Genomic DNA, 13,149 nt, shown 5'->3' with positions numbered 1-13,149 from the left:
ACGTCAGCGGCGGCTACACTGTGGCGGATCTCTGTGTGACTTATTAGGTCTTATAAGATGGAAGGAAATCACTTGTGCGTTGTGGAGTATACGAGAACAGGGGAGATTTTCCATGCATTCATCCACCTAGACACCTTTAATATTTCTAATGAAGGCTAATCACTGACGGTATACACCCACAGTAAAGCACAAGACAGTGAAACACTGAAGCTCGGGCTTTAAGGATTAACTACAAAGGCTCTCAGCAAACAGTGAATCAGGATTCTGGTTAAATTAAACTACTAATGTAATCTCAATGCTATTTAGTGATTATGGACATTTTTGTCCTCCCACTGCCGGTTTGAAGACACCTGCGGTATAGTAAACACAGACATACACTAACAAGGCAGTCATTAGTGATAACAGATTATATTGTTATTATTTTCACAGATTTGGTGATTGCAAAATTATTCACGGTTAGCGGGAATGATTATTTGCATAATTTTGCATGCATCACAATTTCAATTTTTACCCTGAAAAAACTGTTAAAACCATGATGATGTGACATTTGTTGGGCCTGCACAAACAAACACGTTTTCAATTATCATTATGTGGCCCGTAGTCATGCAGAACAATATGCTATACACCGTGTTTTGATTCAAGTTTGTTGTTGTCAACAAACTGTCAGCCTCATCTGTGAAAAGATCACTGTAAAATCTGACAAAGGCTCTTTGCTTGAAAAATTTGAGGAAACTGATTATCTAAAAATTACCAAACTGGCCTTTCTGTGGAGTTTTTCACGTTCTCCCTGCATCTGCATGTTAGCTAAATTATCCAACTGGAAGCTCGCTGAAAACACTTTGGATCAAGACAGGCCGGGGCTATCTGGTTAGCATGTCTGTGCTTCAAACTGTCATTTCTGTTGATGTTGTCAGTTTTTACACACTGCACCAAAGACTGTTGATAATCTCTGAAAACAGCAGAGCTCTGTCGTTCCTAGAAGACATCAGGTGCATAGGGAGAATTTGCAGCAGTAGGAAGTATATGGGATCAATTCAAATTCAAATTTTATATAGATTTTAGTCAAAAAAAAGCACAGAGGAATGACCTGTCAGGCTTTGGCTACAGAGATGGCACATGTCATTGGATGAATTCATCATTGGTTCTAATCATTTCTGTCAGGACTGAAAAAAAAAAAAAAGTTTTCAATAATGATGGAGAAATTCCGTGTTGTGTTTGTGCAGGTCAGATCTCGGTGGAAGGCTTTGCCAGGTACCTGAGCGGAGAAGAGAACAGCATCATCCCACCTGAGAAGCTGGACCAGAGTGAAGACATGACCTTTCCCCTCTCCCACTATTTCATCAACTCCTCGCACAACACATACCTCACAGGTACGCACACACATCGAGGCAGCGTGTCCACGTCGCTCGATTTGACTCCTGACTGATAGCGCACACACATCCTTTCTTCTTTTACACATGACCAGATCACTCGTTCATTTAGGAATATGATTATGGTTGCACCGCTGAGCACAACCTGGTTCATACCTCGCGGGTCAGTCAATCAAATGCGCCGGTGCGTGTGAGGCCCCCTTTGCTTGCTGTTGCCTCTTCAAGAGGTTATCCAATCAAGTCGTGCCATGAAACTCTATTCATTGATATTCATGAGTTAAATATTTCTTTAGACTGGTAGTCACAGTAACTGGCTCCTGGCAGTGCACAAGCATGGCAGGCACAATACAGAGGCCATTTTCTCTTCAATGGTTATTAGAATTCATCTATTCAAATCTATTCCGGGGGGAACTGGAGAGCATTGAATCTTTCAAGTAGATCAAATTTCTCCAGCGATGGGAAAACAAAGCAAAAAAAACTAAAAAAATGGAATTTCTGTAATAGGTCAAACTCACAGCCTGAGAAATGAAGAAAATGAGAAAAACAAACAACAGGTCCTCGATTCTCTCCTCATGGACGCTGGTTTTCTTTATGTGTTTTCTGAGTGACACGCTGTGATATTATTACAGGAAACAGAGAGGCGCTACAGCAGAAGCCAATTTTTGTTTCACAACTTCGCCCAAACGATCCGCACGAGATCATCACACTGACAGCAGGTCGCACAAGTTTTTAAAATTTTTTTTATTTCGTGTTGATGTATTTCCATCCTGTGGATACAGGATGAATTAATGCGGCGTTTTACACAACACAACACATGAATTCACATCAGTGCAGAGAGTGTTTGGTTCACAAAATCAAAATAAGAAAGCAAAAAAAAAAAAAAGAGTGTGAGGAAGAATGAGAAGTGGCATGAAAAGAAGGGAAGAAGTGAACGATTCCACCTGAAGCGAGAACACAGATCTGCCTCTCACTTTGACACAGTTCCCACTGTGTTACGGGAAAAAAGCGTGCTGCTAATGTGAAGAGATAATTGCTTCGCTAATGGTGACAGGGCGATGAGATTTGCCTGCTTCAGATAACGACATTTCTATTGTTTTCACTGCATGCTAGCAACTAATGCGGTTAATGAGCTCTCGAAACGTGGGAGGACATGCTTTCATTGGTTTTTTTGTGGCACTTTTGGGATCAACGTAACACTTACATGAAGTGGTGTTTGTTTGTTTGTGTGTGTGTGTGTGTGTGTGTGTGTGTGTGTGTGTGTGTGTGTGTGTGTGTGTGTGTTTGCTGCAGCCGGCCAGCTCGCGGGGAACTCTTCCGTCGAGATGTACAAGCAGGTTCTCCTGTCAGGGTGCCGCTGCATTGAACTGGACTGCTGGAAGGGTCGCACCACAGAAGAAGAGCCTGTCATCACTCACGGCTTCACCATGACGACTGAAATCTCTTTCAAGGTAACACAAGGAGAGCGTAGTGACAGGGATGTAGGCTAGGAGGGTGCGGGGTGGGGGTCGGGGGGGTGGATGGGGAGTGTGTTTTAATGGCTTTGTCTGCAGACACAAAGAGGGGGGTTCTGGGTAAACAGACCTCTCCGACAGATGATGTAATCCACATGTTGTGCAGGCGATACGCTCACTGCATCCAACACTGATTGGTATTTGGGTAGGGCCGACACCCGACACGAGCCTGTTTCAGCTACTGTGTGTTTTCAGACAGCTTTATATTTCTGGGCCTCGTCTTTATTCACAGTTAATCCTATTTGGTAAACATGATATTGAGGTAGTGCACGCTTTAGCAGCCACCTATGTGAACATCTGCATCTTCAAACGCATGCAGTCTTGCACCAAAATGTTCATTTCCGGCTTGATTAAAAAAAAGCAATGATGCAAAGTGAAAGAGAAAGGTCCTGTATCTTCGATGCACTGACCTTCAGTTTAATCTTTTCTTGCATGTATTGTTTGTAATCCTTAAGATTCCTCCTCTTGGTTGCTTTGATGACACTGGTACGTTACTCCTCGAGCAGCTAATGTGTCTCAAATGCAATAAAAGAACAAGTGACATGTGTTTACAGTGCAGCCTAACAAAGTCCGGTTGTTTTAATAAAGAAGTCACTCGGTGTGTTTGCAACCACAAATGAGTTCATGCTGCACACCGAACAGCAGCGCACAGTAAAGTAGCATTTTGTGTAATGTTTCACACAAAAAGCCACCCAGTGTTTCGTTGTTAAGTGCTTTTAATGTGAAGCAGCGGTAGAAGATGAGGTTTCTTTTGCATTAGCAGTGTCTTAAAGTGTATTCACGCTCCTCAGGTGGCCTCTTATCTGGAGCTTTTAAGTCCTCCAACTTTTAATTTTTAACACGGACGCCTCCAGTGATTTTGTCCAAGACTTGTAGAGTACATTCCCTTAAAGCACTAAAATATTGCTTTGTGCAAGGGCAAAAGCTAATAAATAACTAATCTGGGTTAATCTGAGCAAAAAATGTATGTGCATTACCTCAGATGATAAAAAAGCAAACATTTGCTTTTTGTCTGCCATGTTTCTGCATATATAACACCAGAATCGGCAAGTCTTGTGCCAAAATCTTCACTGTCTTCCTGATTGTTAAGGATTAAGCAAACTGTATCAGTGAATCTGTTATCAATTATGTACAATATGCGCTGGATTACATACATGCGTCATTTTGCTGTGAATCCCTTCTGCTTTGCACTCTGCCGTCACCAATATGAACAGCTACATAGAGGAGTAATAACTGAATGTAAATACAGTGACTGACTGCAAGAAACATGTATCAGAAATTAGGTTTTAATTTCATAGAGATTTTAAGGATTATAACTTGAATCGATTTATACAGCAGGGAATAAAAAACACAGATGGAAAAACAGTCAGACGCAGAAGATAAAAGTAAGTGGAGGAAAAATCGAGTTGGATAAGACGGGAAAATGGGAAACACAAAAAGTGGGGCATGCATGCGGCAGATGGCAAATCGTAAGAGACAGGGACACACTGAATGGCCTTAAACTGAAGCGCTGAGGGGCGCTTAATTGAAGTCTCTAAAGATGACAAGACAAAGAGAAAAAAAAACACATTTATTGGACGAGAAGGGTGTGAAAGGACAGAATAGGTGTCAGGAGAGAGAGAGAGAGAGAGAGAGAGAGAGAAAAGACAGAGGAGGGCCGACTGATTGATAGAGGGAATTTAGATCCAATGAGAGCAACAAAAGAAGTGGAACAAGCTTGATTGAATCAGCTGGAGAGCGGAACACAAAAAGAGAAGAGTCGTGAAAGAGAGCGGGCTGCAGATGGAGAGGGTTGAGTTACAGATAAAGATTTTTTCTAGAGGGAGATGGGAGCAAATGGAAATGAAGGCATTAACGGAGCCGTCGTTCAGTCGTCAATGACGCTGTAATTTGCTCAGGCGGTCGGTGGTTAGAAATCTGATATCAGAAGTTGAGCTTTCATCACTTAAGTTGAGCGGTGACACCACTTCCTGCCTCAGCTCTGTATGCATATCCACAATTTGTGAGGCATTAATGGCCGAGCATGTACACATATACATTTATATTACACTGATAATAGCATCGGATATACAGCCACATAATTCTCCCAGGATCGGTAGACTCCATTCACCAGAATGCCAGACAACATCTTGGAGTCAGGCAGAGTGTAATTTATTTTTTTCTGCGCTACTGAGACACTATCTTTCTATCTTATCACTCTTGCTTTCTCCTGCGGTTTTTGATTTCAACAGGTTCGGGCATGTTCGCAGGCGTTCTAGGGAAATGTAGACAATGTCATGTCATTGTAAAAGGATCCTGATCCTGCTATATGAGCCGGAGTTGGTTTTGAAATGCTTTACTCTCCCAGTGACGACAAATTATCACATAAAACCAATGCCGACTTTCATTGTTAGCCGTCCCCAGTTGTGTGTATTCAACATGATTAGGGCTGCAACTAATAATTACTCCCATAATAAATCATTCAGGGTATAAAATGTGAAATAAATGTGAAATAATGCGCATTATAATTTCCCGGGGCCCAAAGTGACGTCTTCAAATTGCTTAAGATAGTAACAAAAGTTGGCTATTAAAGGTGCAATATGTAAGAATTCAAAAACTACCTGAAATTGTCGACAGAATGTGGAGCAACAAGAGTTTTCATGTTATGTCATAGACATCTATGTATTGTGTTACAAGGATATCTACTGAAGTTAGCATGTTAGCCAGATAGCAACTAGCCACATTCTTCCTGGTGATCTGTTGCCCCTAATTGTTTCACTGTGACAGGTAGTCAATCTGCAAATACTGCACCTTTTATTGTCTTCCAATCGGCAAATCTATTAATCGACTGCTGGTTGCAGCTCCAAACGTGATTCTTGTTCTTTTTTGTGTTTCTAGGAGGTGATCGAGGCCATAGCGGAGAGTGCCTTCAAGACCTCGCCCTTCCCCATCATCCTGTCTTTTGAGAACCACGTGGACTCGTAAGTTATTTCAAATCGAGACTGCAAAGCTCGCAGTCCGACTGTCGACCTTATCGATCAGTAGTCACGCCAATAGGCTCCACCAATCAGCCATACTGAAAGCTCCCATTGGTCGTTTTGTCCTTTAATGGCTCAGAGGGGGCTTCCCAGGAGAAAAAAAGTGTTTATTGATGACAGAGAATACTTTTACGATGTGTGTGCGTGTCTGTGTTTGTTTTTTGTGTGTGCGACCACTCCCAGACCGAAGCAGCAGGCCAAGATGGCAGAGTACTGCCGGTCAATATTTGGAGACGCATTACTGACAGAACCTCTGGAAAAATATCTTGTGAGTACATAACACACACACACACACACACACACACGTGCTCACACACACACACACACACTCACACTCTCTCTGGCTCTCTCACTTTCTAATGCGCGCACACACACACACACACAGATTTGTGTGACACGGCCTGCAGCGAGGGATTCAGCAGATATTATCACACAGATGAGTGCACCATGAGGAGTGTCCTTGAACGCTGCTGCCCAGCACGCTGCCCATACAGATGTACATTCAGGAGGCAAAAAAGCCAAGACTTAGTGGAGTCAAAATAGATATTCTGTCTTTTGTGCACATAAACCGCTCTTCCTCTTTATTAATGTCACTTTTTGTTCGCTCTCCATCTGTCTCGCAAACGGCAACTTATCGACATGCCCTCTCGCACTTGGAAAACGTTGTCACTGTTTTCCTCTTCCTGTCACTTCAGGCTCTCTCTGAAAATGGCCTCCTCATTCTGGTTTTTAGTCACCTTTTCAATCACAGACACACACATACCTGTGGCCATTTAAGTGCCATGGAAGACAACTTTTAATGATCTCCCCCCCCCCACTAGTCATTTTTCATTCCCCTGCATCACCTCCCTGTTATCATGGGAGAGACGGCGAGCGACAGCCGTGTAAGATTAAACCGAAGTGTTTTACGCTGTAATCTAAACGCAGCTTTTCTTGGCAGCCCTTTATCTGTCTCTCCTCTGTTGCCATGGCTACCAGTCAAAAGCTTGCTTTGTCTCTTTGTGGCCAAACTCTGTGTTTTTTATTTTTTATTTTCCCCCCAAGGCGTCTTTGTGTGTAATGACGCAGGCAAATGTCGACACTTGTCGCAACAAACTCTCACACTCTCAGCCACCTCTCGTAGTCCCACTCATGAAGAACATGGCCCGTGAACGATCCTGCACACATATGTACTTTTAACACGGCACTTACTCCTTGTGTGTTATTCTCCCGGGATGTCTGGTCCCCTGTTGGTATAACACCACAGAGCAGCTCAAGTTCCCAGCAGCTTTCTGACTGGATTTGACATTGAAGTATTATCAGCCTTTTTTTCGAATGGAGTGGCAGTGGGATGGAGAAGGAGAGAGATATGAGGAGACAGACACCAAGGGAGAAGTTAGAGAGAGAGAGGGGGAGAAAGAGCCGGTAAGGAATCAGATTTCTACCACTGAGCATGTAATAACTGGGAAAGGTGAGCGCAATGACAACCACTCCCCTCTGGCTCGGAGACAGCCGTGTATACAGCGCATCGAATGGGATATCAGCCCCGTCAGTCCATAGGGACAGGGCCAGATAGGCTAATATAGATAGATTGGTTCCAGCTGAGCCTAAGGTGAGAATAAAGAGGATTACAGTTTTCTCAGAAATATAAGCTCCCCTTGCTTCTCCACTCCATGGAAGTGTCATTCATGGTGAATAGAAGAGCTGGTTACAATGTTTGTTTTTAGTTTTTAGTTTTTTTTCCCAAATTAAACTGTTAACAGTCTGCTCTGTGACATGAATAGATAGCTTAAATTACTTTAGAATTGGATTCAACATGTTTTCATGTTTTTTTTTTAATGGCTCTCATCATTGCCCTCATTATGCTGACGGAGGCTGTACTGCCAAAACATTTTCATTAAAACTACAGTTAAAAAAAACAAAAAAAAAAACAGATCTGAAATGTCGAGAAAAAAAAAAGCATATTTTCTTGCAGTTTTTTCTTAAATCTTGTTGAGGCTTAGTTTTAAGCTGCGGACGGAGCAGAATTGGCGAAGCGAGATGTACTCGCAGGCGGGATTGAGAGTTATGTGGGCAGGAGAGCAAACATAAGCTGTTGGAGCTAGTGTGGCTAGCAGGCTAACAGCAACATCCCACCGATTCAAGATGATACACATCCGACCACAGGCTCGTCGCTCGATTACCTCGCAACATCCATCTGATATAAACGATACGTACAGGAAAGATGTATCCTCCTTTTCTAAAAAGGGTTTGATAGTCTCTCATTGGGCTCATTTCACCAGTTTAAAGTTTAATAAAGAAAACACATAGTTGACCTCAGATCACTTAAACACAGTACATTGTTTCTGCCACTAGCGGTCTCTCAATCAAAACAAAACAGAAGACGTATGTAGCAGGGGATCATGGGAGTTTCTGTCTCCATTGTTAAACAGCCACTATCGCCGATGAAAATCACAAAATACCATGAATCAGGCAGAAATGTATTCGTCTTATATTTCGTCATGTTCACCCATTTCTTTCACTCTCTTACACTCTGTTCCATAAGTTATAACAGCACAGGTGACCGAATGAAACGCACCCTTACCTTGAATAATTACAGATAACACATGTGTATAAAACTCAGCAAAATATATAACAAAGAGAGTTTTCAAGACGTTTTAATGCAGAAATGTTACATGTACATACTGTCCTGCTTTCAAAATAGTGCTTCTGTATAAGTTCAGTCTTATTTATAGGAAATCATTATGCACAATAGACTCCTGTGAGTGTTAAAGCAACATTATGTAGAAATTGGCATTTTGTGTGTGATTTGGCACCCCCCACAGTTGCACAGAGTGTAGCACCGCTGTTGTCAATTTTTTTTCTTTCCCCTAAACCGACCTAACAGTCGCAGAAAACTGGAAAGAAATTAAAAAAATTGTCACTCAGTGTCGAAATAATAAGTGAACAGCATTTTATTTCCCAAGGGGGGGACATAAAAACCTCAGTCATCAGCGTAAGAGACCTGAACACTTCCCATTCAGCCCTGATCAGTCATATTCTAAGGTGAAGTGATGTTCCCGGAGTAACGTTAATTATGATGTTCAACATCAGAATCACCAGAGAGAATAAACCTTGAGCTTTTTGTGCCTCTTCTTGTTCTGCTGTGCCCTCGTCTTACTCCCTTATTACAACCGAGAAGAACGAGGTTGGGTAATTTGGGAATAAAAGCTTAATTGAATCCATCCAGGTAAACTGCGGTTTAATCAGTGCTGTGCTTCTGAGCGCAGTTTCCAGCTCCACATCCAGTGTAGAACTGGTAGTGGAACTGTTTGAGTGAAACCAAGGCCAGCAGGACATCTAATCTTCATCTTATCTCTTCCCAACAACAACACCAGCAGGCAGGTGTAGATGGACGTGTGTGGCAGTAAACACAGGAAACATTGGCTGAGGTTGAGCTGTATATTTTCCTCTCTGTTGAGAGAAGTCAAGTAAAAATAAGAAAGTTTTAAAGTTTGGTTATTTTATAGCGGATAGGATGTACGCTCCGTGGTAGTGTGTGTGTGTGTGTGTGTGTGTGTGTATACTCAACATCACTGCTGACTTTCTCAGCAATACATTATTAATATCCCTAAACACAGTCACCCAAAAGCAGTGTACCCCATAAATAAATCAGAAATCTGCCTACTTTCAGCCGACACCCTTGAGAGGGTGAATGTTTTTTGTCTAATGCTCAGATTCCCCCCAGGAAGCTGATTTTGATGTAGAAAGTGTAAACTTTTGGGCTGTTACATCAACAGAGTTTTCTAACGCTGAGTGCCGATCACCGACAGGATCCACTCAGCCAAATTTTTCAGCCATACAGCAACATTTAGGAACTTTAAAGTTGAAACCCACATTTCTCCCTCCATCAACAGATCTTCCTCACTTCCTGTGTCTTCTTTTTATAATTTAACTTCTCCGTGTTGACTACTTTCCTCCCCCTCGTGCAGCTGGAGGCTGGCGTACCACTGCCCAGCCCGATGGAGCTGATGGGGAAGATCCTGGTGAAGAACAAGAAGAAACACCACAAGACGGACGGCAGCACCAAGAAGAAGCTGTCGGAGCAGGTTTCCAACACCTACAGCGATTCTTCCAGTGTGTGTGAGCCGTCCTCCCCAAGTGCAGGTACACAGCACACACACACACCCACATTTACATCCTATAGACGGAACCATCGAGTCGCACTGGAACCGCTGAGTTATGATGTTTCAGATGTTAAATGTAGCCAAACCGTTTGGGTCCATCTGCAACAAGGACCCACGACTCTGTGCCGTCCAAGAAACCGAACCACTGGAGCAAAACAGTGCTATTGTTTATCGTTCATCATTTTCATGGCCCTCTCCATCAGCTGGAGGGATTATTGGCTGTTGCGTACTCTCCCTGTCAGACGCACACACTGCTCGTCACTGGGGCGTCTTAAACACGGGCCAGTAGTGGCCTTCAGTGTGTTATGCTGGGTGTGTGCATGTGTCTGTGTGTAGATTATACTGGTGAACTTTTATACATCTGGATTTATGGACTTTTATATTTTCACAGCTGCTTTCTGCTTTCAGTTTTCCCCAATCAGCCGTATGTGCTTTAGGTTTGACCACACTTGATATGTGTCCTCTATACGTGCGTGTATGTTTTCCCCTTTTTTTTTTCTCTTGTTATTGTACAAGTTCATGCATTCAGTATATCACTCGGCTGTAAATTATAATAAACATTACGATCAATTTACACATAATTCCAATAACTCCAGTTGCTCGGTGGCAAGCTTCACTCTCACCCTGACACACACTGCCCCCTGGTGGGAGAAAATAAATCGTACAAGTGTTTGACACGAACAGCCAACGATCATAGAGGCAATCCCTGATCAGTGAGGGGGTGGAGGTTTGGTTTTTGGTGCCGGCACAGTGGAGTTTGTCCCTCCACAAACAGATAAACAGATACAAAGGAAACCAACTCATTATCGGCTCATTAAGGCATGGTAAATAAATCAAATCAAAAACGGTGATTGTGTCATGTGTAGCCACACGTCTTTACAGTTTCTGCAGCACATGTGTTTTTTCATCTCTCACAGAAAAAAGAAAATCTGCTTCTCCAGCTTCTGTGTTGCGCTGGAAGCCGGTCATAAGTCTGTGTTAACGTTTTCCATTTCTAAACTTACTCACAGTTACTGTCGCTCTCTGTATCTTGTCACATCCCTTGGACAGTTGCAGCATCCTTCACAATTGACACATGACACAATAACAAAGTGATTTATACATGTAAATGGCTACAAATTGTTACAGCACCCCTTTAACTTACGCACAGTATAATTATTAGTCATTAATTAGACAATTCTACATGCTGTAGCAACACATGGTGGTGTCGTTTTTGTCTCGAGTCTGCAGAGCTGTCAGTCAGGCGAGTTCAACAAGCTGCAGTAACTTTAGGATCTGCCTCTGTGTGGCCTGCAAGACAAACCTCAGGGCAAACAGAGATAACAGGGCAAGCTCATCTTGCTTCTGCCATCTAAGCTTCATGTCACTGTGCGAGCTCAGTAACACATGAAGGGATGAAGGAGAATAAAAGATGCTACTTTTCACTGACGTATATAGTCTTATAGTCTCACCTGGTCATTGATGGTAGTTTGGCCTTGCAAAGCAACTCTGTCACTGATGATGTCTGTTTTTCTTCCACACAGGTTCAACCAAAGAGGAGATGGCAGACTCCTCGCAGCCTTCCGAGGGTGCCGAGCTCAGCCTGAGACCGCAGGGCAGAAAGTCCATCGGTGAGTCATACATAGTGCATGACCTCAGATTCTGAGGAAAATCATTAGCAGCGCTCTCATCAGGCCGGCCGCAGAAGCTGTAGGTCACCTCGGCCATTACTCTGCTAAAATGAAGCTCCCCAGCCGGCCTGACCTCAGATTCAGTGGGAAATCTTTAGGAGATAGCTCATTATGTGGGCGCGGAGGATGGGTCAGCTCGACCAAAACAATATTAAAATTAATTTCCCCGGTCCATAAGCTCTGTGGGTTTGGACCTGTAAGTGTAAACCTCATTTGTGTCCCTGCTTTTAGATGTAATTGCGGCTACAGATCCTCGATAAATATCTGTTCAAAGGCTTTTAGCTTTCAGACCAGTCCTTGCCTGGAAATGTCAATTAGATTGATTGAACTTTCATCATCATATTTAACTGTAACTGTATTTGTGACTCATGTTTCAGGCGAGGTGGAGGCAGAAAGTGAGGACGAAGACGATGACGACGACGACTGTAAAAAGGGCTCGATGGATGAGGTGTGTATCTCGCAAGTGACACAGTTCAAACAACAGAAATAATGAAGATCTACAGCTCAATATGCCACTTGACTGTCATGTCGTGATGCTACCCCCTAGTGTGCACTTGTGGTAATGCACTTTATTCATACTCAGTCTCAACATTCCTGAACAATAAGGCTTTTGAGATTTTTTTACGCTCATGAAACTCGTGAAACAATCTTCTCATTGCTTTCAAGGGATGTAACAGAGCTTTTTTTCAAGACATCTTGCTGTGTTAAATTTGGATATTTGCAATTGCATGTGTGTGTTTTCATGAACAGGGCACAGCAGGCAGTGAGGCGTTTGCCACAGAAGAAATGTCCAACCTGGTCATCTACATCCAGCCAGTCAAGTTTAACAGCTTCGAAGCCTCTAAAAGTACGTACAGGCTTCACAAGGGTGCTGCAAATCCTTTAAAACACTCGAATGTGGTTGTCTGTTTTGAAACTCCTTGAAAATAAGTTCTAAGTTAAATGCAGAGATGATGTCTTGAGTCTGTCCGGTCCACTGGATCACTGTGATCCAAATATCACCATATGTGCCCACAGAGATCAATCGCAGCTACCAGATGTCGTCCTTCGTGGAGACCAAAGCTTTGGAGCAGCTGACCAAGTGTCCTGTAGAGTTTGTGGAGTATCCTTCTCACTCTTACTGACGCATGTTTGCACTTAATGTGACTCATGTTTTTTTGCTTTTTCAGTACTTCGCTCGCATGTCAAGATATCAGCAGTAATGATATTATCAAACTGGGGATTTTATCGTCGGTAATTCTCCTTTTGATGTTTTGTACATTGAATAGTTGAACAGCCACTTCACTCAGAGTCGTGGTTGTTTCCCAGCACTGTTATTCGGACGATAAACAGATCAAGGTCCCTCTTAAATCTAGTAACTCGTGCACTTTAGATAACCCTCCTCTGCGGTATTAAATGTTAGAAGTCACAAAACTTTCTAAAACTGTTCTAAAATC

At 42.8% G+C, this 13,149-nt stretch overlaps 1 protein-coding gene across 15 annotated transcripts in view; it reads left to right on the top strand.

Moving 5' to 3' along the window:
- LOC119013046 (1-phosphatidylinositol 4,5-bisphosphate phosphodiesterase beta-1) overlaps positions 1-13,149 on the top strand; it is a 176,253-nt gene that overhangs the window by 140,402 nt on the left and 22,702 nt on the right. For all 15 annotated transcript variants that reach the window (XR_005072670.1, XM_037087385.1, XM_037087384.1 and 12 more), the window contains 9 exons: positions 1,224-1,370; positions 2,661-2,818; positions 5,759-5,841; positions 6,082-6,166; positions 9,849-10,023; positions 11,567-11,653; positions 12,091-12,161; positions 12,464-12,560; positions 12,731-12,815. Coding sequence is in view for 14 of the 15 variants with exons in the window: in XM_037087385.1 (XP_036943280.1) it covers positions 1,224-1,370; positions 2,661-2,818; positions 5,759-5,841; positions 6,082-6,166; positions 9,849-10,023; positions 11,567-11,653; positions 12,091-12,161; positions 12,464-12,560; positions 12,731-12,815 (988 nt within the window). In the remaining variant the exon portion in view is untranslated. The remainder of the gene's footprint in view (positions 1-1,223; positions 1,371-2,660; positions 2,819-5,758; positions 5,842-6,081; positions 6,167-9,848; positions 10,024-11,566; positions 11,654-12,090; positions 12,162-12,463; positions 12,561-12,730; positions 12,816-13,149) is intronic.

The sequence above is a fragment of the Acanthopagrus latus genome, chromosome 22 (genome assembly GCF_904848185.1).
Source record: "Acanthopagrus latus isolate v.2019 chromosome 22, fAcaLat1.1, whole genome shotgun sequence".
Taxonomy (NCBI): domain Eukaryota; kingdom Metazoa; phylum Chordata; class Actinopteri; order Spariformes; family Sparidae; genus Acanthopagrus; species Acanthopagrus latus.
Note: the sequence above shows the minus strand (reverse complement) of the source record. Positions and strands in the feature narration are given on the sequence as shown.